The sequence below is a fragment of the Poecilia mexicana genome, unplaced genomic scaffold, assembly GCF_051168715.1.
Source record: "Poecilia mexicana isolate PSO_F unplaced genomic scaffold, ASM5116871v1 scaffold_22, whole genome shotgun sequence".
Lineage (NCBI taxonomy): Eukaryota > Metazoa > Chordata > Actinopteri > Cyprinodontiformes > Poeciliidae > Poecilia > Poecilia mexicana.
Window position 1 is genome coordinate 14,647,880 of NW_028263391.1, and position 26,215 is coordinate 14,674,094.

Below are 26,215 nucleotides of genomic sequence, written 5' to 3' on the forward strand. Positions count from 1 at the left end.
GAGCACAGAGACACACGGATCACAATGCAGGGAAGAGAAAAATTAACCTCAAACGGTGGGGCGTGAGGAGACAACAACACATTTTCTCACAAAACAATGTTAGGAGTAAAATAAAAATCTGAGCGAGATGAAGACCTACAAGTACCTGGAAAAGGACTCAAGCTTCCCAGTGAGCTGTATTTAAGCTTTTTAACTTGAATCTATTCTGTGTTTCTGTTTAATATTTCACCTTTTTAAAATCCGACACGTCTAAAGTGAACATTTTTAACCTTTAAGAGTATGTGTTGTTAACTGTCTTTCCCTGGCCTTACCGGCTAGAGCGTCATTGTGGCTGAGCAGCAAACTCCCTTGGTTCTGGGGGTCAGCTGTAACGTCCATGTGAGCCGACTGCGTGGACTGAGTGTCGGCCTCCTCGTCGAATGTTTGCCATGTAACTTCAGCCTCATTGAGGTAGCCGTTGGATGTCTCGCTACTCACACTTTCACCTATTTAGAGAAGAGAATGTGTGCTTTTTATAGCAGAGACATGCAAATGCAATCTAATCTTTGGAAAACATGCTCTCTACGTACACGTGTAATGACCTGGAGCTAAACAGCTAACACATAGGTAATTCAAATTACACAAGCGCCAGGTGATCTCTCACTTTTATCTCTGAGTTTGTGTCCTGTGTAGGTTGGGGGTCCGTCAGTGCTCGACTCTGTCTCGGCTGGACTGCTGCTCCGTCGGATCAATATCTAGATATGACGTAACAAATTAAAAAATAAATAATCTAGCACACACACAGTGAATACTTCATTATATAATAGTACAAGTTTAATGTACATACCACTGGTGGCTCTATGCTCTCAGTCCTGCCCTCAGAACCACAGGAAGTGGGGGAGTAGTCTCTCTTCTGGGCTGTGAGAAAAAAAAGTTATTTTATTTAAATAGAGAGCATGAAAAGCTCTCCATAAAATGGTCTTAAATATAAATTTCCCTTAAATTATGACCACGGATACATCTACATGAATTAAAATGTTATTGAAATGTTATTTTATTTTTGTAGCTCAATTCAAAAAGTGAAGAGAGGAGATATGGTATAATGGACATATTTCTCAAAGGGTGAACTTATATGTGTAATTTTCAGTTTTTTCAATTTTCTGAGGAAGTCAATTTTGTGCTTTTATTAACTGAAAGCCATATTGTTCAAAGTAATACATAGAAATAAATGTGTGTAAGAAATCACTTTATGAATTGCACTGCTGAAATAAATGCTAATTTAATTCTAGTCTTCATTAAATGTTATTTTCTTAATGTGGGTCTAATAGTGACATATCATAATGTTCCTATTATATCATTGTAACATGGACATATTGACATTTTGCCATAAAAAAGCAGAACAACACAGCCAAAAAAGTAAATGGCATGCAGGCAACTCTGCTCATGAATGACTCAGCTGAATCGTGTCTTCTCAGGTTAAGTTATGAATGAGAATGAGGATAGAAGTAAAATACAGCAAAGATTTTGTTGTTGTTGTTCAATACCTGGTAAAGTGTCAGACAGCTGCTGGGTGATGTCTGAGGTGCTGCTGCTCCGCTGCAGAGGACTCTCCCTGCCCCCCGTCTCTTCTTCTCCTCCACATTCTGAGAGCTGACATTCTTCTACATCTGGAGGGGGAAAAAAACAAAACAAAAAAACAAAAAAAAAAAAAACCAAGGTCAGTTTGTGTCACGACATCATCCGAAAAGAAAATTAAAAGCATAATCTGGGACATGACTTGTATTATTTCCAAGGAGATGAAGAAACGTTCATGATGCAGAACAGACTTTTATGAAGACATGGAGGAAAACATCACATGAAGACATGCATTAGTAATACTTAACGAGATGCTTTTGTTACAGATTGCAATTTCGTAATAAAGGGAGTTCAGTCCATAAGTGGTTTTTAAGGAACTATTTAAAAAACAAACAAAACAAAAAAAAAAACAGGGTTCCTACAGCTTTTTGATGATGAAATTTTTTGCCCATTTTTACAATGAATACAAATGCTTACTGAAAATGCAAAAACCTAAATGTGAAACCTGGATGGATGGATGGAAAAAATAACAGATGGATGAATGGATACAGTTTCTCAACACTGCGACTAGAAGTAAAATCTGGGAATATTTTTCCAGACTTTGTTTCTTCCAAAGCTATTCCCCTTGGAAGAACAATAATATCTAATCCAAGCTTCCCCCATTTCCATACAGCATAGGAACCCTGTAATACGGCCATAAACACTATAAACTGTCAAAATTTGTTAAGAGATGGATGAGAATGCATGGCGGAGGTCACAAACACACAAATACATGCGGCTCTCGCAGTGCACGTTACCTGAGAGTCTATGAGAGCAAGCAGAATTACCAGAAGAGATACCAGGCAAGAAAGAGCTCACAGTGTGGAGCAGCATAGGAACACTTTTAGTAGTGGGCAAAGCCTCGTAAAGATGGACACAGTTGCTGATGGACTGGCTTCGCTTAGCTTCCATCAGGCAAAGATAGAGAGGGAAGAAAACAGACAGTGGAAACAGCAGAAAGGCAAAGGGAAGAAGACAGAATTCAATGAAACAGTCACTTCTAATGATAAATGCTTTTTTTTTTTTATCACAGAAGTAATTTACATTATGCAGAGATAAGTGTAGTTTGTAGTTCTGTGTGGGTCTTGATATAACGACCAGAAAAAAGGAGAAATGATCAGTAGAAAATACAGCTACTATAACCCATAACAGCTGAGTGTATTTATACCATTCGTGGTATCACAGCCATGCACAAAATAGCTAGCTACACGCAACTTCTCCCATGAATAAGGAAGTTATTTGAGGAAAAAAAAGTGTCACATTAAGTAGGAAAACTTGAGTTAATTTTCTCTTTTGAATGGGGGAAAAAAACACAACAAAACTGAAACAGAAAACTAAATAAATTAAGCAAGTGAAATTATTTAAAAAATAAGAATATAAAAATACTCAAATAATTAAACAACTTAAAACAATATTTTAAAAGAATATTAAAAATTGGTAATTGTTGAAAATCTATCTCGATATAGCTCAAAAATGTGTAATTTAATCTCAAATACTACATCTGGTGCAAGACAGAAAGTGCAAAAATATCAAGGTTGCAAATTGAAAAGAACAAAGTTTTGTACAAGTACTGCAAGAGCAAATTCAACATGTATGAATTACAGAATCATTTTTGACCTTCAGAGAAACCCAAACATCTGCTGAAATATCTCATCACAAGATGATGGAATTCTTTATCCTGCATTAATGGGATATTCACTTCAGGCAACATTATTAATTTCCGAGTTCACAAAAAATATCGTTCAGAAGAAAAACATGTTTTTTGTCCTCCTTTTAACTTACAGCTTTACAAAGCTGTACGGGTCCCACATGCAGACGATTCATAATGACGCATTTGGGTAACCACTGAGACAGCAAATAACTCATGCTGTAAAGTATTATGGACATCCCATCATCATGAGATTACAGAAGTAGTTATTTTGTGATAACCTGATAGAGGTTGCTCCACTTCAGCTCATACAGAATCACCTGGTGGAACTATGAGTCTGCTGAGATTACTGTATGAACTACTTCCCAGTACAATGTCCCCAAGAATGGTTTAAATGGGATAATGCAGAAGCATAGCTATGATGACGTGCTGAAGGCTGAATGTTGGAACGAGTAGGAGCTTCTTAAAGAGCCAGAAGCTAATTTCAAGGCGTAAAATTACAAAGTCAAATTTCTTTTAAATCGTGATTGACATTTACAGAATATTTTTATAACTGAAGGTAACATAGTTAATCAGTTGTACTATAAAATAGCACTATGTGCATAGAAAACACATAATACTGCCCCTTTAAAATATATCATTGTGTTTAATGAAACTATTTTAGAGTTTTGCTTTCTGAACTGCAAAAAATGTCATTCTTTTATATCCCCAAGATTTGTTTCATGTACTTTATACAAATATATATAAAAAAACTAATTGCATTTAAACAAGTTTCTGCCCAAAGTAATTAGCTGTTCACATCCAATATAACATAAATAAGATATTGCAACCAGTTAGTAGCCATCCTATCAAAGGCAAGGGCAAAGTTTATTCACCTGGATCTGTGTAGTTGCAGACGCTTAATGAGTTCCATAATTAAACGCCCTTCTTCTTCATTATAAGGACAAGATCTCACAATAACACTGTACATTTGCATGTGTAAGAGCAACCAAGTTTTGACAGTTGTCAATGCTGATGCTTTATCATTGTGTCTGGATAGTACTTCAGGGTTACTCTCATAGAAAGCACTGAAAAAAAGAAAAAAGGTGCTTCTCTCATCTGCTTTCAGCACACTTTAATTACGCCTTTCAGTTAAGAGAGATGCATCATATCTCCCACAGCCCACTGCTGCTTCTCGTTTTGTGCATATTAATGAGCATTAATTACACTCTTAATGAAACAATCAAAAACTGCTGTGCAATTGATGTGTGGGGTTTCTCTTGAGGAGCAAGGAGAAGGGCTGTTGCTCCTTTGAAGATCAATGTGAGAGCAATCCAATTAGGCTGAAGAAAGGAGGAGAATCTGAAGCGGTTGCTTTTTATGTCCATCTTTACTTGCATTGAGATACAAATAAACAGGCTAAAAGAATAGATGCATAAACATCTACCTAAGGGACATAATTGATTTTTCAACACATGCATATAAAAGCATACAGACACATTATCCTTTAAGCAAATTTAAAAAAAAAAAAAAAACCCTCCTTTTCAGACAGCCTTGCAATCTGAGAGCAACGTTGGTGGATTAAATTGGGAAGGGGAAATAAAAAATAAAAAAAAAATAAAAAAAATATATATATATTTTTCTTTTTGTTTGACCATCCGGATTAAAACAAAACAGAAAAACAGAGGGAAGCATTGCAACGTTTGACAAGTCTATCAGTTAAACATATAATTTACTTCTCACTTCCCAATCAAATAAAAGCTGTTTGCAGCATTCAACCCTTATTTTTGGCATGCCGTCGAGGGAATTGGTCTGTGTGCCTGCAGTTAAACTGACATGGAATATACTGACCCTGACCAGTGACATGTCAAAGAAACAATGAGGGCCATCTGCTGCCCTCTTTGTCTACAGAATTGCATCCCAACTGGCACCTGGCCCCTTTCAAAGATTTCCACATAAGATCATTACGTCTGATAAACCCTGTGCATGGTTTTTGGTGTGCCGTCTGCCCCCGAAAAAATAAATACAATGCACACACAAGTGCTGGTCAGAAGTTTACATACACTCCTCCTCACCGGGAAGCACAATGAAGTTTAACTATCCTTTTTTTTGGAGGTTGGAATTATCATAAAATATACAAGATCAGTTAAGTTTGAATTTATTGTGAATTGTATGCAAACACACACACACAGAGACACTCTCAAATGTATGCAAACACAACCATCAGTATTTAGATGATTTTAAATAAGTTGTAAAATCCATCTCTTTATCCGTCTTCCGTGTGAGAAATTTACCTTGGACAAAGGGGTTACACACACCAAAGATAATAAATTGATAGATTAATTGATAAGAGAAACTATATGACAGTACTAAGGTTCTTGTCTAATTCTGGCTGGATTTCTTTTTCACTCTTATGATAAAAAGATCATTTAAATTGGTTAAATTCCTGCCACAGACAAACTCCTATTCATTTCAACAGGGTTGAAATTTGGGCTGTTCCTGAAGCTTAGCGATAGCCTGATTTATCCATATCAACACCACTGGTTTCAATGTGGTGCTGAAACTTCATCCAAGTTTCAACCTTTGATCTTTTGTAGCTATTCACTCATGTTGACAAAGAAAAATTTGAAGGTCATCCATCATCTTTATTATTATGTCCAGTTTGCACAACGCACTGCCGCCGCTGATGGCAAAAAAAAAAAATTAAAAGGCAAGATTTTAGCACCTCTATAGTTAATAGGAGGTACAGCATCCGTAGCTTTGAAAACTTCAAGTTGACCCCATCAAAGACACATCACTGTCACCGTCACTAAGTAGCTCATTCTTTTCCTTGTCTGCCTATAAAACTTTTCTTCAAAAGGTCCATGTGGTTGGCTGAAAGTCTCAGTTGTGCGTCAAGCGTTTATTTTGGAGGACATGATTTTGTCTTGGTCAGGAATTGTTAAACTGACTTTACTGTGAATCATCTCACTGGTATTCCAGCATATCCTAGTTCATCGTGAACTTTAGATAAATAAAAAGATAAATAAAGTTTAGACATAACTAGATGTTCTAACCAGATGATGATCTGAAACACACATTAATACTGATTTTGGATTATAATTCCAGATTGGCTCAGACCCCAGTCCTAATGAAAATACACAGGCTATGCTCAAAAGCCAAATCTTGGTCAGAGCACAGCAGAATCCAGGTAGAATCGTGCTAAGACTGTGTTAAAGGACAAAAACAGTAGATGGTATCTGTAGCACATGCTAGCAGACATTTATCTAAATATCAGTGGGAATGTATGTGTATATTTGTGCCTGAATGTGTGATTTTAATCTTGTGTGTATTGGACAAAATGTCCATAATATTAAAAATTGTACACCAACATTTTGTGAATTCATGTAAGTTATCTTGCACCATCATTCCTCCCTGAGGAAAGAAACTCTTGCAAATGAATCAATATGACAACAATGTTGATTTATATTTCTGGATAGTGCTGTAAAACAGTGTACATGTGGGAAGAGCTTTATAAAAGCCAGTGGTGTGGAGCTGCTAGTGGACCGTGGATCATACTAACCAGAGGCCTTCTGGCGGACATTGTTCCGGGCTTTCTCCACACCGGGGGCTCCTGAGGTAGTGGCAGAGCGAATCCTCATGGGCTCCTGGGCTCCCGGCCCACCCTGCTCTCCGTGGTTTCTCCAGCTCAGTGAGAACGAGCGTGCAACTGCAGCAGCCTTCTGGGAGTCCTGGATAACCCCTGGCATGCAAAGAGAGAGTTTTAAAGGGCTAAAATGCCAGTGGGCAGTTCTGGACAAGCTCCTGGTATAAATTCAGATTCAGAACAAAGGATTATCCTGACAACAAAGAGAGATTACTGCAGGGTGCATAATACTACAAAGACTACAATCTCCACAAATAAAGGCTTTACAAATGTTGTGCTGATTCACCAAGAGCCTTGAGTTAAATCTAAGTACAATGTACCAAACACACAGTTATTGTTAATACAACTGAATTGAAGCAAAGTTTAGTTTAAAAGAACCAAAATTATATCGCTTGAGGATAAAGTTAAATACTATCTTGCCAGCGTATTTCACTTCATGTTTTTCACATTTTGTCACATTACAAATAAACTTTGGGGTATTTTATTAAAGTATTTTAGTATTGATGAATACTAAACAAATTCAAAGTAGTTCATACCAATGAAGTGTGTACAAGAATCATTTACAACCAGTAGGGGTCATCATCATGTCGTTTATCACTTATGAAAAATTTATTTTGGATTGTGATAAGAATTATTTATTGAAAATGGTATTTTTACTATTTCCTCCACCGTTTGTTTATTAAATGCAGTTATTGTGTGTTGCTTAGAGGTATAAGTGACACTGTTTTAAGTAACTGGCATTCTGAAGAAGCCTATCTTAAATGTGGACGTTTTTCAAGAATGGTATATTGTGTTTGTGGAGCTACGAATGCTGTGGCATGCAATCACAGCCATACATTTGCCTAAAATTGAAAGTGGCATTAAAACTTTTGAAAGACTCCGCGTCGTTTGCAACTTTTTTAAATCGTATCCCAATATTCATGTTTTCACATTTAATCCCCTTACCACGTCCTCGCTGCTTTTTCTCCTTCTGTTCGCTGAGTTTGTCTAAAGGCAAGTTGGCCATGTCCAGGCCATAAACGGAGCGCGCCAGCACAGCCGTCAGCGAGTCCATGATGCTGGCCCACTCCATCACCAGCTCCTCCCAGCAGGTAAGAGAGGACAGCACTGCCAGCAGCTCGTCCCACAGCTCCCGAGATATAAATACGCTGAGATTTGCTCTAACCCACGCCACAATAATAGTCTAAAAAAAAAAAAAAAAAAATCAGGAGAGAAGAACTCAGCTTGTTCAGTATCTACTGTAACTTTTAGATGAGTTCATGGGGAAACTGTGGATTAAAAATCAAAAATGACTAAACTTCAAAGTGAATTTAAATAAAATGGCAAACATTGGCTTTTACCCTGAAAAGCAAAGATGCTAAACTTTCAGCAAAGCTGTCTTTTCTTTGGTTTTCTTGTGGCCTCTTCATTACTGCCTCTGTGATCTTCAGTAGCACCTGCAGCATCTGCTCCCTGAGGAATGAACGAGCATAGATCAAAAAGGCATCAGACCAAAGAATCATCGAAGAAAATCACTCACATACTCCAAAGTTACTAACCACGTCTGTGTAGTCATGCTGTGCTCCATGATCATGTGCCGATAGATGCTGAGAACATTCTTGCACACTTCAACCTGATTTTCCAGGAGTTTCGGAACGTCCTGGCATGGCTCCAACAGGAACACATTGGATGAGTTGGTCAGGAAAACCTACACAAATACATAAAGATATATGTAACGTGTGTGTATGCGGACAGATTTGTTGGTAACCCTTTTAAAAACATGTTAAAAATGTATATTAAAAAAAAAAAAAAACAGAATTTAATTTAAACTAATTTATTCAGATTAGATCATGATTAGAAATGTAATAAAAAAATACTGCTAACTCACTGATCACTGCAAGAAAATTATAAGAATTATAAAAAAAGAAATAATAATAATAGGGTCCCATTAAGGGTGGTGGTCTTCCATCCAGACATTTTTCATGTTCACCTGCTTGTTCATGTAAGTTCACTCTGACAGATCACCATCGTATGGCAGGTGTTTATCGCACTAAAAACAATTATTTCTCAAGGTAATTTTTTCACGTGAACCAAAGTATTACTGACCTGTAGCGTGGGCTGCATGCCAGCTTTAACGTCTCTATTCTGCTCCTCAGTGAGAAAACCCCGATTGATGGCACTGCTGAACGAGTAAGTCCTTCCCCAGCTTGACGAGCGTTTGTGACCGTGACTCTCAAAAGCCTTGCCGAGAACAAAGAGACAACAAACGGAGAGGCCCAATAGGTTCGTAAGAACGTGGCAAACGTTCTGTCAACATTGAAACTTTCTGTGAATTTTACTTTTACATGCATGATGCTTGCATCTGTGCTGAGAACACGCTTTGAGTTTTTATCCACTTCATCTTCCTGGGTGGTTGGGTCAGGCTCGGTCATGAAGATGGGCTTTTCCTGCAGGATCCACTTTCTGTACACTTTGATAACCTTCCTGGTTGCCGAGGCTTCACAAGCCGGCAACAAGAAGGCCTGTGAGATCGGACGGAGAGGTTCTTAGAATGGAAGTAACTCGGTCAGGATAAACATACGACCAGCAGAGGGAGACAAAGTACAAGATATGAGAATAGTTCTTATGTTTGCAGATATTTGTTGTACCTGGTGGAAGACTTCATTGACAAAATTAACATTGTCTCTTGTGGACAGCAGAATGCAGTGCACCATGTCGTAGACATGCTTGTGCTCCTCCTCAATGCTACACAAACTGGAATCACTGGGCCTTCGATCAGAGAGCGTGCTGCTGTTAGAGTGGCTCTTTTCTGTATCCCCTGGTGGTCCGCTAGTATCCCCATCAGCAGTCTTATCTTTCTCCTTCTCCTGGCTGCTACCGCCTGCAGTGACAGTCTGCCAGTAACAAACACGGGGAGAGAAATTAGAAGTCAGCATAAGTTAAAGAAGAGGATCCTCACAGATAAATAACTTGGCTTCAACAATACATACTAACATTTTTTAAATCATCACCAGCTCTACTTAAATGCAAATTTAGACTGCATGTACGGTTCTTTTCTTTTCTGATGTATATAGCACAAAGGAAAAAGTAGGATGTAATCAAACAATTTAAGAATGCTGTAGTTTGTGGAGGAGTTGCACTACTAATCAGTAGGTCATAGAATAAGACATCTCTCCCATATTCCCTATTTATATAAAAGAGAATACAGACATTTTTTTCCCCCTTTGCATACCTTCTTGCTCTATTCACTTTTATATGGTTAGATTTCCCAAAAACAATCTTCCGTTCTTTCTGACAATAAGAGAAATGAACAGAGAGTGGCATCATATTCACCTGGATGAGTTTGGGAATGACCTCAGTGCCGTTCTTGGCGCTCTGCGCTGCAGCAGCACTGTTGACGTACTTCTTCTCCAGGAAGAAAGTGACCAGCCAGGTGATGAAGGCCACCCTGGGTGCCAAGTACTGATCCCTGGTGCAGAAAGTGCTCTCGTTGTTCCTCGTCACCGGCACATACAAGGGTTTTGGTCTGAGCGGGGGGAGTTCTGAACACAGAACAAAGGAGGGTAATATAAAAACTGAAAGGCAGACCTATGGCACCAGATCCATAGTTAGGGCTGTAATTGTTTGAATTACATGTTTTATTAAAAATCCCAGGAAATGAAAAGGACAAACGTGTTCCACTTTTGTTGTTTAAAACTAAAAGGCAGAACTTCCAGGCAATCTCCACGGGTCTCTCCCAATGCAGCACACACACTTCATATTTCACCAACACTGGCCAAGTAAAACATTGTGTCTAGAATATGCATCAAGAACAAGCTGCAAGAACTCGCAAGCCAGAGTTGCAAGAAAGAACTTCTTTTTTTTTCTGTTCTTGCAGAGTGCTGACCTTCAATCTTCAGTCATGAAAGAATCACACTGAAATATCTGCCCATTTGCTCAAACCATTTGGTCTGTGATCACAACCAAAGAGAATCTACAACAAACATCAAGCAGCAACTGAAAATGTGTGGGGAAAAGTCCTGCAGTTTTGACTGTTACTGCAACCGACATCTGATTATTTGCGTCTACAGTTGTCTCTTTTTCCTCACACTCCTCTCATTCCCCCTCCCACCCCCCAAGAGTCGGATTCCAATAAGCGTATAAACGCCCGAAACATCCTTTCTATTTATTATTATACAGACATCCCTGACCATGTGTCTGGAATTTTCAATTGCAACAGGAGTTCCTAGCAAGATTTGATCAAACTCATGCAGTCTGCCATGTTCAGCTGCTGAGAGCAAAACTAAACAATCTTCTTTGGAGTTTTTTTCCCCTTCAAATTAACAGATAAGGAGGGTCTGTGTAACAGTCATATTTGTAAATTTTTGTGAATTCACTTTTGTATTTTCATTTATTTTCACATTTTGTACTCTTATGTCGTTTTACCATCTGTCACTGGGGTAAAATAAATATTACAGATATTTAGTATAATGTGATTTAATTAATCATTTTATTTTTTAGACTGTTACTTAAGCAGCATGATATATGAAACTAACATTTTCACCAACATCATACCATGATAATCTCATACCGAGTCAGGTTTAATGTATAGTGTGAGAATAGTTGCTTTACAAGGCTTCAACAACAAAGAGACACATGTACTGAAAGAATAAACTTACCTAACAAAGGCTTATAAAGATTTGTGAATTTGGTGAAAGAGGGGAATAGATGTGGAAGGTAGTACTTCTTGAAAAGACTGAAGAGAAATCTGAAGCCCGTGTCTTCGTTCTCTTTGTTCTTCCATTCTAAACTGGATGCCTGAAACAGACAAACGGCACAAAAGCAGACAAGGTCAAGACAATGTTCATGCAGCGAGCGCTTATTGTCTGCGTGACAAGGCTCATCCATCATAAGAAACAAAACACAGGCAAGGTTTAATTGGGTTGAAATCAACATTCTGAGCAGCAGTTTTCTGCAACAATATGATTGAAATACATGCTGGTTAAGAATGACTGGTTATCACAAAGTACTCAAAAAGATGCACAGCATGCTAATGAAAACAGTTTACCTTTTGAACAGAATATTGTTCAGCAAGGTGTACTGTGGTAGTCAAATCTGTAATCATCACCACTTGAGCCTCAAGATTAACTCGTTACACCACAGATTTCTAATTTAAAGTTTTACACAACAAGTCCTGCATACAGTGAGATACAGAGAGGATATAAACAAAGGAAAAACACACACAAAGCACTTTAAATCACATAAACACTGATTGCCTAATGAGAGTGCTCTTTTTTTTGTCTGTTTCATAATAAACACATACTTCACTGCACTATAAACAGAACATCATTCCACAGTTGGAGGTCCTATGGAGTGTTTGCAGCAGAAATGGTAGAGATTAATACGGCACACCTTGATTATTCTGTAAACAACAGCTGCAACTCTCGTACGTGTTTCAGTGACAAATTAGGAATATGGCAGCATGTCAGTTGGGCCCCCACGGACAAAGATAAAAGCAAGTACAAAAAAGAACAACGTCGAGGTAGAAACGATTTTTTGAAATGTGTTTCATGGTTTCTTGCAGTTGAGGTCCGACTGAAACAATTTAGAAAGCCGCCAAGAACCAGATGAGTTTTATTATGTTCAGATACCTGCAACTCTGGATTTTAAAGAAGGTGCACTTACATTTTTCTCCTGGATTGAAAGTGACAAATATTTGAGTTATTTCACACCCAAAGTTTTATTAATTACCTGGATAACCATGTACTTGAGCAGGGTTTCAAGAAAGTAACAAGTCAGGTCCTCTGCAACCTTCTCTCCAGACACAGCTGGAACCAAAGGGGTGATCTCCTCAGGCACTACCTTGGCTGTACAGATCAAAAAGACACAATAAATCCAAAAAATAATTATATGAACTAGATTATGACAAAAAGGACTCTGTGCTAGCAAAAAAAGCCTGCATCTAAGTCACCTTCTAGGGTGTTAGAAGATGGGTTGTTAATGATGGTGTCAAGCGTGCAGGGTCCTCTGGAGGAGGGAACAGCAGGGAATCCCGGAACCAGACAGGCAAAGATAAGGAACTGCTCCTCGGCGCAATTGTCCCGTAGAGCCTGAAGCCACAGGAGGAAGAGACGGATCCCCTCACAGCGGATCTAGGCAGAAGATAAATTATTTTATTTTATATACAAAATCCAACTCAGTTTATCTTCAAAACCTCATGTGGCAGGAAAAGTAATGCTTCTGCATTTGGACGTTCATGTAGGAGTTAGACACAATCAACAACTTACTTTAAATGAATTTCCAGTGTGCAGAAGTTTTTTCAGAATAGAACCTGAAAAAGAGAAGAAAGAAAAAAAAAAAAACACGTTTAGATATTTTTGAAAACCAAAGTTGCAAAGACACAGCAACCCCACAAGCTGTCATCTTCACTGAGACAAATGGACTTTGAAAGGGCATCTTGACAAATGAACAGGCCAAGTGGCACATCACCACGTTTTTCCGATCCAAATTAACATTAGTTGGCAGTACAACGAATCCATGAAGCCAGTCCGTCTCCTCTGTAACCAGATGAGACGTGGCTCTGATTGCGAGCCAGAAGGGGTTCGTGTGAATTAGGGTACAGTTTTGACAGGCAGCAGGCAGCCCTGTTACTATGAGGACAAAATGGAAGGGCAACATATTTTAACTGATCCAAACAAGAGAGCTTTAGGGGTAGGTGCTAGACCATGTTAATTTGGAACATTACTTAATACGTAGCAAGGTAAATTACTAATCACAAAATAGAATAAATAAAACAAAACAGAAGAATAGACCAAGTTACCCTGGTGCAAAAAGTCATAAAATTAGGTTATTTACCAATGAGCTTCTTAGGGATGTGTATTAGTCACTGTACTTTGATTATTTCAATATATTATGAAGGGGGTTTGTGGTGTCAGCATTATGTTGAGAAGCATTTTTGCTCTGAATTTATGGTAGATATAGCGATAGTAGTTAGACTGTAGTAGCTCCCAGAAGCACAGTCAAACTAAGGAATCCATGAATGGACAACAGACTGACACGTGGATGGATGAAACAGGCTGAGATGAAGGTATGAGGTGGTAAAAAGTGGGGAAAAAGGGAAAGAAAAAAATCAAATTCAACAAATGACGGATGAATGGACGACATGTAGTAATGGAATATATTTTTTTATATCTTCCATTTGCTCTTTCATAAAAAAAAATTCAGACTCTGAACTTCATACACATGCTACATATTCAAGAACTAAGCAGTACAATAAATTGAATGATAATGTTTTTTACACACATGCAACACAAAAAAATAATTGGAAAATCACTGGAACAAATTGCAACAGGTATTGTAAAAACTAGAAATGCTAGTTATCCATAACCTGTTGGCAAGAGGATCGACAATAAAAAAAGATGATTCTGTTTTTTGTATATTTTTTTCATCTGGTGTTCTCATCAGAATGCCGGATGCACAATAGCGTAAATTCATCTTTTCATACTCGTGGACTTGAGCACATAAGTGTCTAAATAGCGGTGTAAAATGTCTGTGACCTTGCAATTCTCAGAATGAAAGGGACTAAACAACTAAGTCATGAAAGTCATTCCAGCCACCCAGGGAATTTGTCAGGAGGCAGAGATTTTCAAGCAGTACTGGAAATGGATGTAAAAATGTGATAACAAAAAATATGGCAGTTATCTTGTCTCAAATGTGGAAATAACTGCACCACAACTTGACCAGTGACACATGAACTGATGAGTGAAAGAGAAAATCCCCTGTGAATGCAGGGTGGGATAAGGGGCGCATCGCAGAAACGGACAGTCTGCAACACTGATCTAGTGAACAGTTTTAGCCACCAGAACTGATAAAAAAAAACAAACAAAAAAAAAAACTGTTATTACATCTTGAAAAAAATTGTATGCAGCAGCAATATTTTAAGTGCACCTCAACTAAATTACATTTTAAATCGAGTGCTTATTTGCATTTTCAAATGCCAATTTATTTTTCCTTCCAGATACAACACTCCGGAGTACTTGTGATGTTCTTTTATACTTATAAATGTCTCAGAAGTTAGAAAAGCTCCAAAAACAAATAGAACATACATATTGCATATTGTCCAAGTACATACCTATACTGTGAAATTGCCATCTGTTGTAGATTTTCTCAGGCAGAAGTTGAAGAATTTTCTGACGAAAACAAACAAAGTTATGGTTAGGTTTATGAAAGGTTTAGTTGTTAAAAGTTCTCAAAAAAAAAAAAAAACAGTAGCAACAAACTAAAACACCAACAGAAGAAGAAAGTAGAGACTACATAAAATAATTGGGCTGGTTTTCATTTACATCAGTTCTGACCTGTGACAAATACTTATTTAGTATCCATTTTAATAACCATTAGATCAGTTTTTAAGTAGCTATTAAACTAGATAGCTAAATAAAATAAGATTGAATATTGTATTGGAAATAAATGTCAGCTGCATTAGTGTAGGGTATACAGACTGCCAAGCTGTTACACTTCAGTTTTGTGTTGCTTCTTGGCTCTCAGTCAGAAGTAAAACTAGCTCCATTTCCCAAACAGACAGATAGCTGAACTCAGGTCTTCAAAACGAGAGTCCAAAAACCCATGGGCACCATCAGTGAGGCTGCATCTGCTTTCTAAAAACAGTATTAAAAAAAGGAAAGGTGATAACGACTGACTTTACTTTGGTAAGTGCCATCGTTTGACTGAAGCGGTACATGTTTCAGGAATACAGTACATCCACCCTTTGCCTCCACTTTCCCTAGAAAGTCTGCAGAACCTCGAGACACAAGAGAGCACTCAACACCTCAGTGTTAACCACGTTACAACTCAATTAGTGCACCCTAACCTTTCAGCAGCCTATCATTATTCCTGAATCCAGCGACAGGTTAGCTGGGTCCCGCTGGAGAGATTGAAAGAGGAAAAAAGCCTGGGGGGGAAACACTGCAACTGTGGCCCCCTCGCTACCCGATAGTCGGTTCACTGGGATCAACCTGTGCTTCCGATGGTTCAATTCTTATCAGGCCTAATCACTGACCCAATAAGTCTTCATGATTGCAATGTGGAGGTCAAGCCTGCCTTTTTACTGCTTTACGAAGGCAGTTCTGACCCACTTAACAAGACAAGCATTGCCGGACAGCAAAGTAAAAAGCTCATCTGCCCCGGAGAGTGAGAAACTGAGATAGTGAAGGATTTAGAGCATAACAGGAAAAAAAAAATGCAAGACCTTTAAGGCCAAAAAGATTAAGTCAGCCACAGCTATACAGAGCTGCAAGAGCATCGCACAGAGAAAGCTTGCAGGATGGAATCATTTTAAAGGTAAGGTGATCAAATTCTTAAAATGTTGAAGATATGTGTATTTTTAAAAATAAATGCATCAGTAAATGTACTAGAAAAATTCTGAAGAAATTTAAACGGGGGCTGCCAAAGTGTGCCCATCAGTTAGAACCCAGCAATCTAATGCTAAAAATTAGCATCGAGTCTAAGGTAAGCTACAATGTACTCAATAGCATGCGGAGAGTCACAAGCATGTTGAGTAACTCTATTCAGTATGCTGAAATTAGTGTAAAATCTAAAACGAGTCAAAATGCTAATGTTAGCCTAAATGCTGCAGGTGGCATATGAGGTATAACTAGCATGTTATCTTACATTGACTTCCTCCCTTTAGTTTGCTAAACATGGAGAATAAATCATTAAAAAAAAATGCTAAAAGGCTTATTTTAGGGAAAAGGCTACGGAAAAGGCACCACCACCAACTAGTGCACTGCTAATGTTTCTGCTAATGTTAACGCACTGCATGAACATTTTTACTGCTGTTGGTGAGTTTTGCAGAAAAGTGAAAATGTTTAGTGTTTTTTTATTATTATTTGTTGCAAGGATATTACAAAGCAGCCATTTCACACAAAAGTAAAAATCTAATTTATACTTCGTGCCAGTTCGTTACCAGAAAAATATACTCATTTCTTAACACAAAATTAATTACGAGCAATGTTATTGTTTATAAAACATAAGCTCTTTTGAGATACTCCTTATCTGCTTAGTAAATTTTGCAAAAGTAAAAATCTGATGTTTACTTCAGATTTTTGGATACCAAAAAACATACTCAAAACAGTGAAAATGATTTTTATTTTATTTTTTTTTGTCATTTGTTGTAAATATATTATAAAGCAGCCATTCAACACAAAACTAAAAATCTGATTAATACTTCATGGCATTTCAAGCCATATTAATGGTGACAGAAGAAATATAAATAACTATAATAATAAAAAAGAGACATTCTATTGACGGTAGAATAATAGATGCCTTCCATGCATTGTATGGCAGGTCCCAATAATAAACCTAGATATTGCTATGGTTAAGGGGAAATTCATGTCACATAGACATATGTTTCTATTTAGTTGAAAAATTTAGTCAGTAATGTCAATCTTTATAAAATGAAGCTGCTCTGACTGATGGCACACACTTACCCAACACTTTATTAGGCACAACCGTTTAATTACTTGTTAACACAAATAGGAAATCTGCCAATCAATAGCAGTGATCTAATGCATTTAGACATCTAGACAAGTTGCTGAAAGTCAAAATGAGTGTTTGAATGGAGAACAAAGGAATTAAAGCGTCTTTATACGTGGCATGGTTTGGCACAGCTGTGATACGGGTGGTAGCGCACGTAACTCAGGTAGAGAGGGCGGAGTCCTCAAAGCGGCCATTTTGAGTTTGAGTCCTGGCCTGTTGGCCCCCCGTTTTCACAACCCCATTTACTGTCAATCTATTGTGAGATTAAGGCCACAAGAGCAAAAAAGTCCTTAAAAAAATAAACAGAAAAATAAAGCATAGTTGTAGATGTCACACAAGAGGAAACAAAAAAAAAAAAAAAAAAAAAGAGTGTTAGTTGTGTGGAGAAAAATTATAGTTGGCATCAAAGCAGAATGGGCTGCTTGGTTCAAGATGATAGAAACGCAAATTAACGCCCAATACACAATTTACAATACACAGTACACTGCCTGTGTATGTTGCTACCTTGAGCGTACCCCCTGAAGTTACCTACTGACCAAGCAGGATAATATCCCATGTAACAAAGCTTAAATCATCACAAAACGGTTTCTTAAATATTACAATGAATCCACTGAACTCCAACGACCTCCACTGTCACCAGATCTCAATCCAATGTAACCAGCATGTGGTGTAAAGGGAAGTTTCCATTGTGAATATGCAGCTGACAAACATGCAGGAAGTGCTTGAATCTACCATGATAATAAGGGACCAAAATCTCTGAGGAATGTTAGCAGAACATTGTTGAATCTATTCCACGGAGAATTAAAGCAACTGGAAGAAGAAAAAGAGGGTTCAACCTGGTTCTAGCTGGTGGATTTAGCTGGTGTAGCTGTGGATCCTGTTTCTTGGATGTGTCTGTTTTTCAGCACCACACTTGCTTTTTTTTTCCTCAGACTAAATTCTATCCATTGACTGTAGCAGCAGAGATAATGAAGCATGTATCGCTTTAAGGGAAGACAGGAAGACAATCTGTTCTGTTTAACTTCTTTCTGATCCGATTCCACAGACACGATGATATGCGTGTCCAGATGGGAAGCTGCACCTTATTATTGATCCCACGTGGGATTCTTACATCCCTGTACTGGAGTTGTACTTCTCCACGGGTCAGCCGAGACATTATGGCAGGCTGCAGCACAGCATGGTAGCCTACTTAAGCCCTTCCCTAAGTGTGAGTGTGCACGTGTACAGACACAATAACATTGTCTTTCCTGTCTGAGAGCATCAACAGAGAGATGGATAGCTAACGCAGAAGAATTCCCTGCAGTGAGGGAACAGAAGCACCAACGTGATGAATTTAGTGGGCAATATGAGGCGAATACAGAGTCTGCAGGGCTAGAGGTTGGAGGAGTTACTGTAATCTGCAGCCATACTACAGCATAAAGATAGAGGCATTATTGTGGTACTACCGCTGCCTTAACGCATTTACATGATCCGCACTTAGGTTTCCAGTGGCAGAGCCAGAACATGACAGTGAATATAGGTAGTTTATGAGGGCTTTTCGAAGGGAAGCAACAGACGTATGTTGTTCTCCGAGGAACATTTGTCATTTGCACAGTGTTAAGGATTTTTGACGACATGGAGAGGATCACAACATCCAAAGGTGAAACTAATAAAAAAATTAAATAAAACTGAAAAACTACACATACAGCACTAAGAGCACATTAAATGTGGCAAACTTATGAGGAGCATGGTAACAACTTAAAGCTTTAAGAATGCCACTAAATACATGTGCTGAGTCAAATGGTTTACTTCTTATGCTATTTTACTTTTAAACAAAGCATTGGTAGCTAAACTAAAAAACATCCTAAATAAATTTGAAAAAGAAATGTCAAAATCAGACTATTAACATTAACATAAAGCAAACATATCCAATAGAATGACCAGAATTACATGGCAGGCTTCATTCCCCTCAAAGGCCAGTGGGTGGCAGCAGCAGCCTGCAATTACTCTAATTAGACAAGGCAAGTGTGTCTGTATTGCACAATTCATATGCAAAGTACTAATTTAAAATGCTTCACGTGAAAAGAGAAGAGAGGTAATAAAATCACATTCTAAACAAGAAATGCAGGTTTAAAACAATTAGCTTAGACATGATACAAATTAACTGATGGAATTTGACACATACATGAAATTATCAGTCCTGATTTGAGGGATCCACCAGTTTCTTCACATTTCAGTTTTTGAGAAAGATAAGTAGGAGAGGAAAAAAGGAAAACTGCTTTCCTTTGATTAGTTCTGATCCTGAGAACTGTGAGAAAACAAAGATCTAAATTATTCTTTCTAGATAAATAAAAATACTATACAGAATGTCATGAAAATAAGATTTTAAAATCTAACTTTTTACAAGCGGAGAGCTGGTGCAGTGATTTAAGGTATTATCCATTTTCATGGTATTGGACATGAGTCTTGCTGCAGCACTTTGAATAAACTGAAGCTCCCAGATAGTTGGCTATGAAAATTTATTTGGGTTCCATAGACCAACAGACATAAGACACAATTACAGTAATCTGAACTCCCTAAAAAAACTGCATGTTGGAATTTTTTTGTGTCCTGTTTTGACACAGATTTTCTTTTCTTTTTAAAAAAAATAACAGCAGGCTTTAACAATACACTTTAGCTGTTTTTAAAACTAAAGTCCCTAGGTTTAATGCATGCTTTGTCATATTCAGTCTTATGAGGTGCTTCTCTCTAACCTCGCATTTTTGGGACCAACAACGACGACTTGTGTTGGGGGTTTATTTGCATTAAATTGGTGGAAATTCTGCTTTGAGTGCTGCAGTAAGAAGGTCCTGGGTTTGATTCCCAGCCTGGTGTCTGTCTGCATGTTTTCCCTGTGAACATGTGGTTTCGTTGTGGGCACTCAGGTTTACCCGACAGTATTTTAAAACCGTCATCAGAAGTGATGACAGCGTGCCATGGATCGGTGACCTGTCTAATCTCACCATCTGCCCTGTGACATTTGTTCAGGATTCTTTAATTATATCTGTTAATTACAATTCTCTTGCTTCTCCCACAAACAAAAAAGGCGAATACCAGTAAAATATCCTTTAAATGTGGAAAGGGAGATTGGAAGAGAGGACAGTAGAGGGAATTTGGAATGCTGATTCAGGTCCGGTTGATAGACAAGAGGTCACAGCAAGGCCATATCCTGGAGAGAAAAGGGTCCTGGCACAGACTTCCTTCTGAATGTTGCTGGTTCCAAGGCTGTCCCTTAACCGGTCCCACAACCTCTCTGGCACCAAGATAAAAAAATGCTCTCTGGCGGTGAAGAGTCATGTGGGAGCATAAACAAGTCAGGAGTCTCTGAAGGGCTGAGAAACTCACCCTGGTCTTGTGACAGCAAAAACTGCCTTATAAAACAGACTCTGGTCTTACATTTACAGCTTTACTCAGTGTCTGTCATAAAAGGATTTGCCTATGCCTCTCCTTTTCACTTATGAAAACAAGCTGGGTAATAAAATGTTCTTCAATCTAGAGAACCGCATATTGTAAGTTCAATATAGAAATGTTTAGCAAGGATAAAAATGAATTAAATCACTCCGAGAATTATACTTTGACATAACGTAAGTATAATTTCAAAAAACTATATAAAAAACAAGTATAAATGTTAAGATCCAGGCATAAAAAGTGTATTTCAAATACTCAACATTTATAGAAGTCACTCAGGTCAGCAACAAAAGCCTGATATAGCTATCAACATTGCATGTCAAGGCTCTGAACTTCATCAGGGCATTCGTCCTTGGTGTTTGTAGTTCTCACATAGACTTAGGCAATCAAAACACTCATGCAGAGTTTTGATTTTATTTTGTCTATTTGTGAATTAAGGCAAATTGTATTAGTTGTAATTGTATTAAGCAGGATTTTCTGTAATTCAAACCACATGGCCTTTATTTACATTACACCAACTAAGAATCCATGTCAACTGTGAGCATAAACACAGTAGCATGCAATGTGTGAACATACTGCACTTGAAATATTGTCACCTTCCTAAGATAGTCATTTTGACCCCCCCCCCCAACACCCCATCCCAAACAAAAAAAATCACTACCTCTTTCACAAACACCATTATAAATGTGGAAATGAAATATTATCTAGAAATCTAACTTAAGTAATTCTCGCATAGTCTACTTAGGCAGACCAGATACACTAAATACATTATCAGTATGTATTTCAGTTATAATAGCAATTATAACTGAAATATTTTTACGTTTATAATAGTTGATGTAGAACAAATTAAAAAAGTAAGACTAATAATCCCAACAAAACTGATTTGAGTGATTACTGACATCCTCATTCAATGTTTACCATTATCATGATAAATCTCAACTCTTATGATTATTTGTTTCCAGCACTAATGACAAGTAATGCAATAATTGCCCATCGCTTTTCCATAAATACAGAAGCCTCTACATCTGGGCTAAATTATAACAGCTCCTAAACAACAACCGATCTGAAACAGAAGTGAAATAACCATAAAAACTAAAAAAATGCGGATATGGATGTAATTATTTTGCTTCCAAAATCTTTTTATTTGAAAATCTCTCTGGATTCTAACCCAGATGAGGGTTGTACATCAATCAAGTTGCAACATTTAACATATGCTTTATGCTGAAATCTCTGAGGCAGCAGACTCGAAGGAAGGAGCGATGGCTGCTGGTCGAATGGGGGTTGTGGAACTCCAATAGAGCTTATGGGCAGGGACAAAAGCGTACCCCCTCAAGGTACCAGGGATCAGCATGGGAGCTCACACTCCCCCCTCTGCAAGCCACAGAAAAAGGGGTCACATGCCTGATCATGGCTGAAAAGTAATCCCCATGCAGCAAACTCAAAGAAAACATGCAACTACAATGCACAACAAACATCTGAATGCTGCTGAGACACCATATTTAAATTTTTCTGGTGACCCAAAATATTTGTACAATGAATATAGTTAGTAGAGATGTGTTATTCTTTTTAACGTGTCCAATCGAATTAAAGCGTGTGACAAAGCTTTATACGGTCCTGCAAACACAAATTGGATTTTTTTTCCAGACAATTATTAAACTGGATTTGAAGCCAGATTTAATAAAGAGGAAATAATTTATTCTCTGCTTCTTTTGATTAAAATTAATGATACAAATTTCTTTCCAATTATTCCCTTGCATTAAGACTCCAGATTCATTCTTAGGCAACATTAGCCATTCATGTGTGGATTTGCTGCATACAAATATTCATCAGTGAACTGCATTTTCATACCATACAACTATCTTCTAATTCATCTGCCATCGTCCCATTAGTACATAACAAAACACCTGGTTAAACCAGATAAAAGACTCAACCTCTGATGGCAAATTTAAGCTCACATACGGTGAAAAATGACTAATATAACAGTTTGGATAGAGTAAGTTAATGTAGTGTACCAGAGCTCAGGATCAAAGAAACTCTGTATCTGTCCTGTACACACCCACTCAAAGCAAGCTTATCTACTCAGCGCACGGGTGAAAGCACACGTTGTCACAGACGGGGGCTAAAAGGGGACAAATGAGGGTTAAGCCGCTTTCAATATTGACTCCATAAATATGGAAGAGGAGTGAATCCAGGATCTATTTACAGGTCAGATGAGTGTCTGTGTAATGACAGTCAGGGTGGTGTTCTTGATGAAAAGCAGAGAGAAAGGTTGACAGAAAATGTTGAAAATGACATACTGAACAAAAAGGAACAGAGAGGCTACCTCCCATTTTGTTTTGCTGCCATCTTTAAAGACCTGCCCATAGCAAATGAAACTAGAGAGGTGATTGTTTGTACTTGAAACTTGAGCTGGCTTTGCAGTGAGGTAAAAAAAAAAAAAAAATGTAAAAGGACTTTAACCTCCAGATCCATCATCTCACACACACTTTGGACGTGCCCTCCGAGATTTGCATTGACTCTGGGGTTTTAAAAAGAAGTAATGATTGAGCTGAGCGTTTTTTTTTTGTTTGTTTCGTTTTTCACAATCCGTTCTTGCTATTCAGGTTCTTGAATACAGGTAGCTAGCAGAGTTCTAAGACAATTGCAATTATGATCCCACCCCAGAGCTGAGCTGAAAAACAGGTTGTAGACTACAGCAGGTTGTAGGTGGATCTGGGACATGAATAGAGGATAACTGACTTACTTCAAAAATAAAGAGGATAGAGTCCAGCTCTTCCCTTTGAGATTTGTTCCCTGAAAACACACAAAGGAAAAAAAAAAATAGAGAGTGGAAATGAAATATATTTGGCAAGAACATGATCGTTAGAAGCACAGAGACACCAAAGCGCTGAGGCTCCAGTGAAACTGACATGCTGGGTTCTTACCTTTTTGTTTTAAGCTGCTTTCCAGTGTAATGAAATTTTCATAGAAGATAAAATAAATCTGTGAGCAGTTGCTTTCAAAGAATGCCTTTAGTTCACTCTTGTCAATGATGTCTGTGGACACAGAAAAAGAATAAAAATGTTAAGAAGAGCATCATGATTGTGCGACACTGGATCATGTTTTGTTGACTGAAAATGTACACTAGTTTATCAAATAAAACCATTATAAAAAGAAATTAAAATATATTCATAGTTTCATTAAATAAATAAACAAACAAATAAATAAATAAATAAATAAATAAAAAATCTATTTGGTATCAGAAACCAACTTTAGCTTCATTCCATTCGGTAAGACGCACACAATTTCCCAAAAGGTAGAGCATCAGTAGACACAAATTTGCAACAATTAGCTAAAAAATAAATTGGGGTGGGCGATGTGGGGATATAGCTGTGGTTGAGGCTTAGAGCTCCCATCCTGGAGATCTGCCTCACTCCATTCATATTGTTTTGTTATCATTATTTAAGATGGTTTGTTGACATATGAGGCGTTGCAATTATCAATCAAGACAGTCTGCTGACATAACTACTGAAGTAATCGGGCACAATGTTCCGGGTCAGATCATCTGTAGCTTCTGGGTCAAACACACATTCTGTCAGAGTATCACAGCAAACCCATACCAACAAAGTGTTTCCTAAAATGTTTTTTTTTTTTTTTTCAGCCTAACAACATGTTTTTGTACACACTTAAACACGTTATTTCTTTCAACTTACAACTGATGTAATTTAGTGATGAATGAATTTGAAAAAAATAAAATAAAACTATGAACTTTAACCTGCAGACTAACAGCTTTCACAGACAGAGGACATGACCTCTTAGATTTTCTATTAACAACTCAGGTTTTAAAGTATTTATGGTGAGTTCCCATTTAGTACATTACATATACTTCTAATTCTGAACTGGTGAATTTGTACAATATTCAGTGTCAAAGCAAAGCCAGAACACATCTTATGTATAAGCCAGAATTGCAAAGTAAATCCATAATGTCCCACACTTTCACTCCCATAAAACCCAAAATGTAAAACATCTGTATGTCTGAGAACAATATGTAGTTTACCTTTTTCTATTACAAATTACCATGTAAATGAATGTATGATTCTATAAAAAAAAAGACCTTAAGCCCTCTGAGAATCACCAAGTTGTGTAAACAGAGCTCTGACTCGGTTGTCATTTATTTACAGAAGGAATCATTGGTCAGTACAAGTACATGTTGGTAGCTCCATACCATTAGTAAAGTTAAGTGAAATATTGCAACGAGACCTAAACAGACATACCATTAACATTTGATAAAGTTTAATGGCATGGGAGTTCGATACTAAGGGAAGACATTGAAGGGAACAGTAGATTCAGTTATAAAATGCAGTTAAAAAGATCATAACATCACCAAGAGACGTAGCTCTGCTTCTTTGTTTACATGGTCAACATTTAGAGAAAATGAGAGGTAGGTGTTTAACTCTGTACTGAGGGATCTAAAGGCAGCTCCACAAGAGGACTCTGCATACATAATGGTGTTAATGGTTGAACAAATGAGATGAAGTTTTCTCTCTGCTCCTTCACCTCATCTCCTTTGCCTTTTAGGTCCAAAAAGTCTTCTGCAAACATGTGGAAGAGATTATTAACTCCCTGTTTTTTTCTGGGTCAGTGCAGTTGTGTCAGTCAGGTGACACATCTGCATATTTAAAAAGGGTGACAAAGTTTATGTTTGTTGCACTGCTTATGGGTACGCAACCACTCAAGAGAACGTTTTTTTCATTTAGTGTTTCGTTGTAGGTGTTGGTTGGTGTCCTGCTAGGAAGTGACCCTCCACCCAATCTCATGTATTTGCAGCATTTAACAGATTTTCTTTAAGGATTTTCCTATTTAGCCCCACCTGTTTTTAGTCAAAGTGGTTCCAGACCTCATCTCAACATCATGACGGCAAATGGTTGCACTGAATTTTATTGAGGGGGGTATGCAAGTAAAGGGACTAAATACATGTGAATAACACTTTTCAGATTTTTATGTGTAAACATTTTTTGATTATTATTTTACTCTATTCAGAATTTGATGTCGCATACAATCCCCAAAACATAATGGCTATGTATAGTGACAAAATGGGTAGACGTATGCAGGGATGTAATACTTTTGCAAGGTAAGAGTTGGAGTGTAATGCTGAACATTGATTTTATCCAAATGCTAGTCATCAAAACAGGCGAGTGGCATGCTAAAAATCATACTTATTACATTTTCACCTCTATTGCTTAAAAAAGCTTTCATGATAAATATTTCTGTCTGACTGCTTCAAATTATTGTTTTTTTAACAATTTGCACAGCACAAAAAACATTACCATAAAAAAACCAGATATTGGGGATAAAATCATACATTTATGATACAAAGAAGATCCAGCTTTTGCGTTACTTGCAGAATATAAGATGGGCTGTTTCTGAATAATTAAATGTAGGTCAGGAGGAGT

General features: G+C 37.6%; 1 protein-coding gene across 7 annotated transcripts in view; it reads right to left on the bottom strand.

Annotated features, from left to right (window-relative positions):
- Window positions 1-26,215, bottom strand: part of ralgapa2 (Ral GTPase activating protein catalytic subunit alpha 2) — a 107,265-nt gene that overhangs the window by 66,933 nt on the left and 14,117 nt on the right. For 4 of the 7 annotated variants that reach the window (XM_088002337.1, XM_014999935.2, XM_088002335.1 and 1 more), the window contains exons 2-20: window positions 23,708-23,818; window positions 23,527-23,576; window positions 14,956-15,013; window positions 13,112-13,155; window positions 12,796-12,976; window positions 12,576-12,691; window positions 11,504-11,642; window positions 10,179-10,387; window positions 9,494-9,739; window positions 9,185-9,367; window positions 8,952-9,086; window positions 8,405-8,553; window positions 8,207-8,318; window positions 7,812-8,049; window positions 6,783-6,962; window positions 1,524-1,646; window positions 827-897; window positions 644-734; window positions 312-485 (exon numbers count right to left, since the gene is read on the bottom strand). In XM_088002337.1, the coding sequence (XP_087858463.1) occupies window positions 312-485; window positions 644-734; window positions 827-897; window positions 1,524-1,646; window positions 6,783-6,962; window positions 7,812-8,049; window positions 8,207-8,318; window positions 8,405-8,553; window positions 8,952-9,086; window positions 9,185-9,367; window positions 9,494-9,739; window positions 10,179-10,387; window positions 11,504-11,642; window positions 12,576-12,691; window positions 12,796-12,976; window positions 13,112-13,155; window positions 14,956-15,013; window positions 23,527-23,576; window positions 23,708-23,818 (2,610 nt within the window). Of the gene's footprint in view, window positions 1-311; window positions 486-643; window positions 735-826; window positions 898-1,523; window positions 1,647-2,351; window positions 2,499-6,782; window positions 6,963-7,811; window positions 8,050-8,206; window positions 8,319-8,404; window positions 8,554-8,951; window positions 9,087-9,184; window positions 9,368-9,493; window positions 9,740-10,178; window positions 10,388-11,503; window positions 11,643-12,575; window positions 12,692-12,795; window positions 12,977-13,111; window positions 13,156-14,955; window positions 15,014-23,526; window positions 23,577-23,707; window positions 23,819-26,215 lie in introns of all 7 variants that reach the window. The other 3 variants (XM_014999928.2, XM_014999927.2, XM_014999936.2) reach the window with 3 other exon arrangements.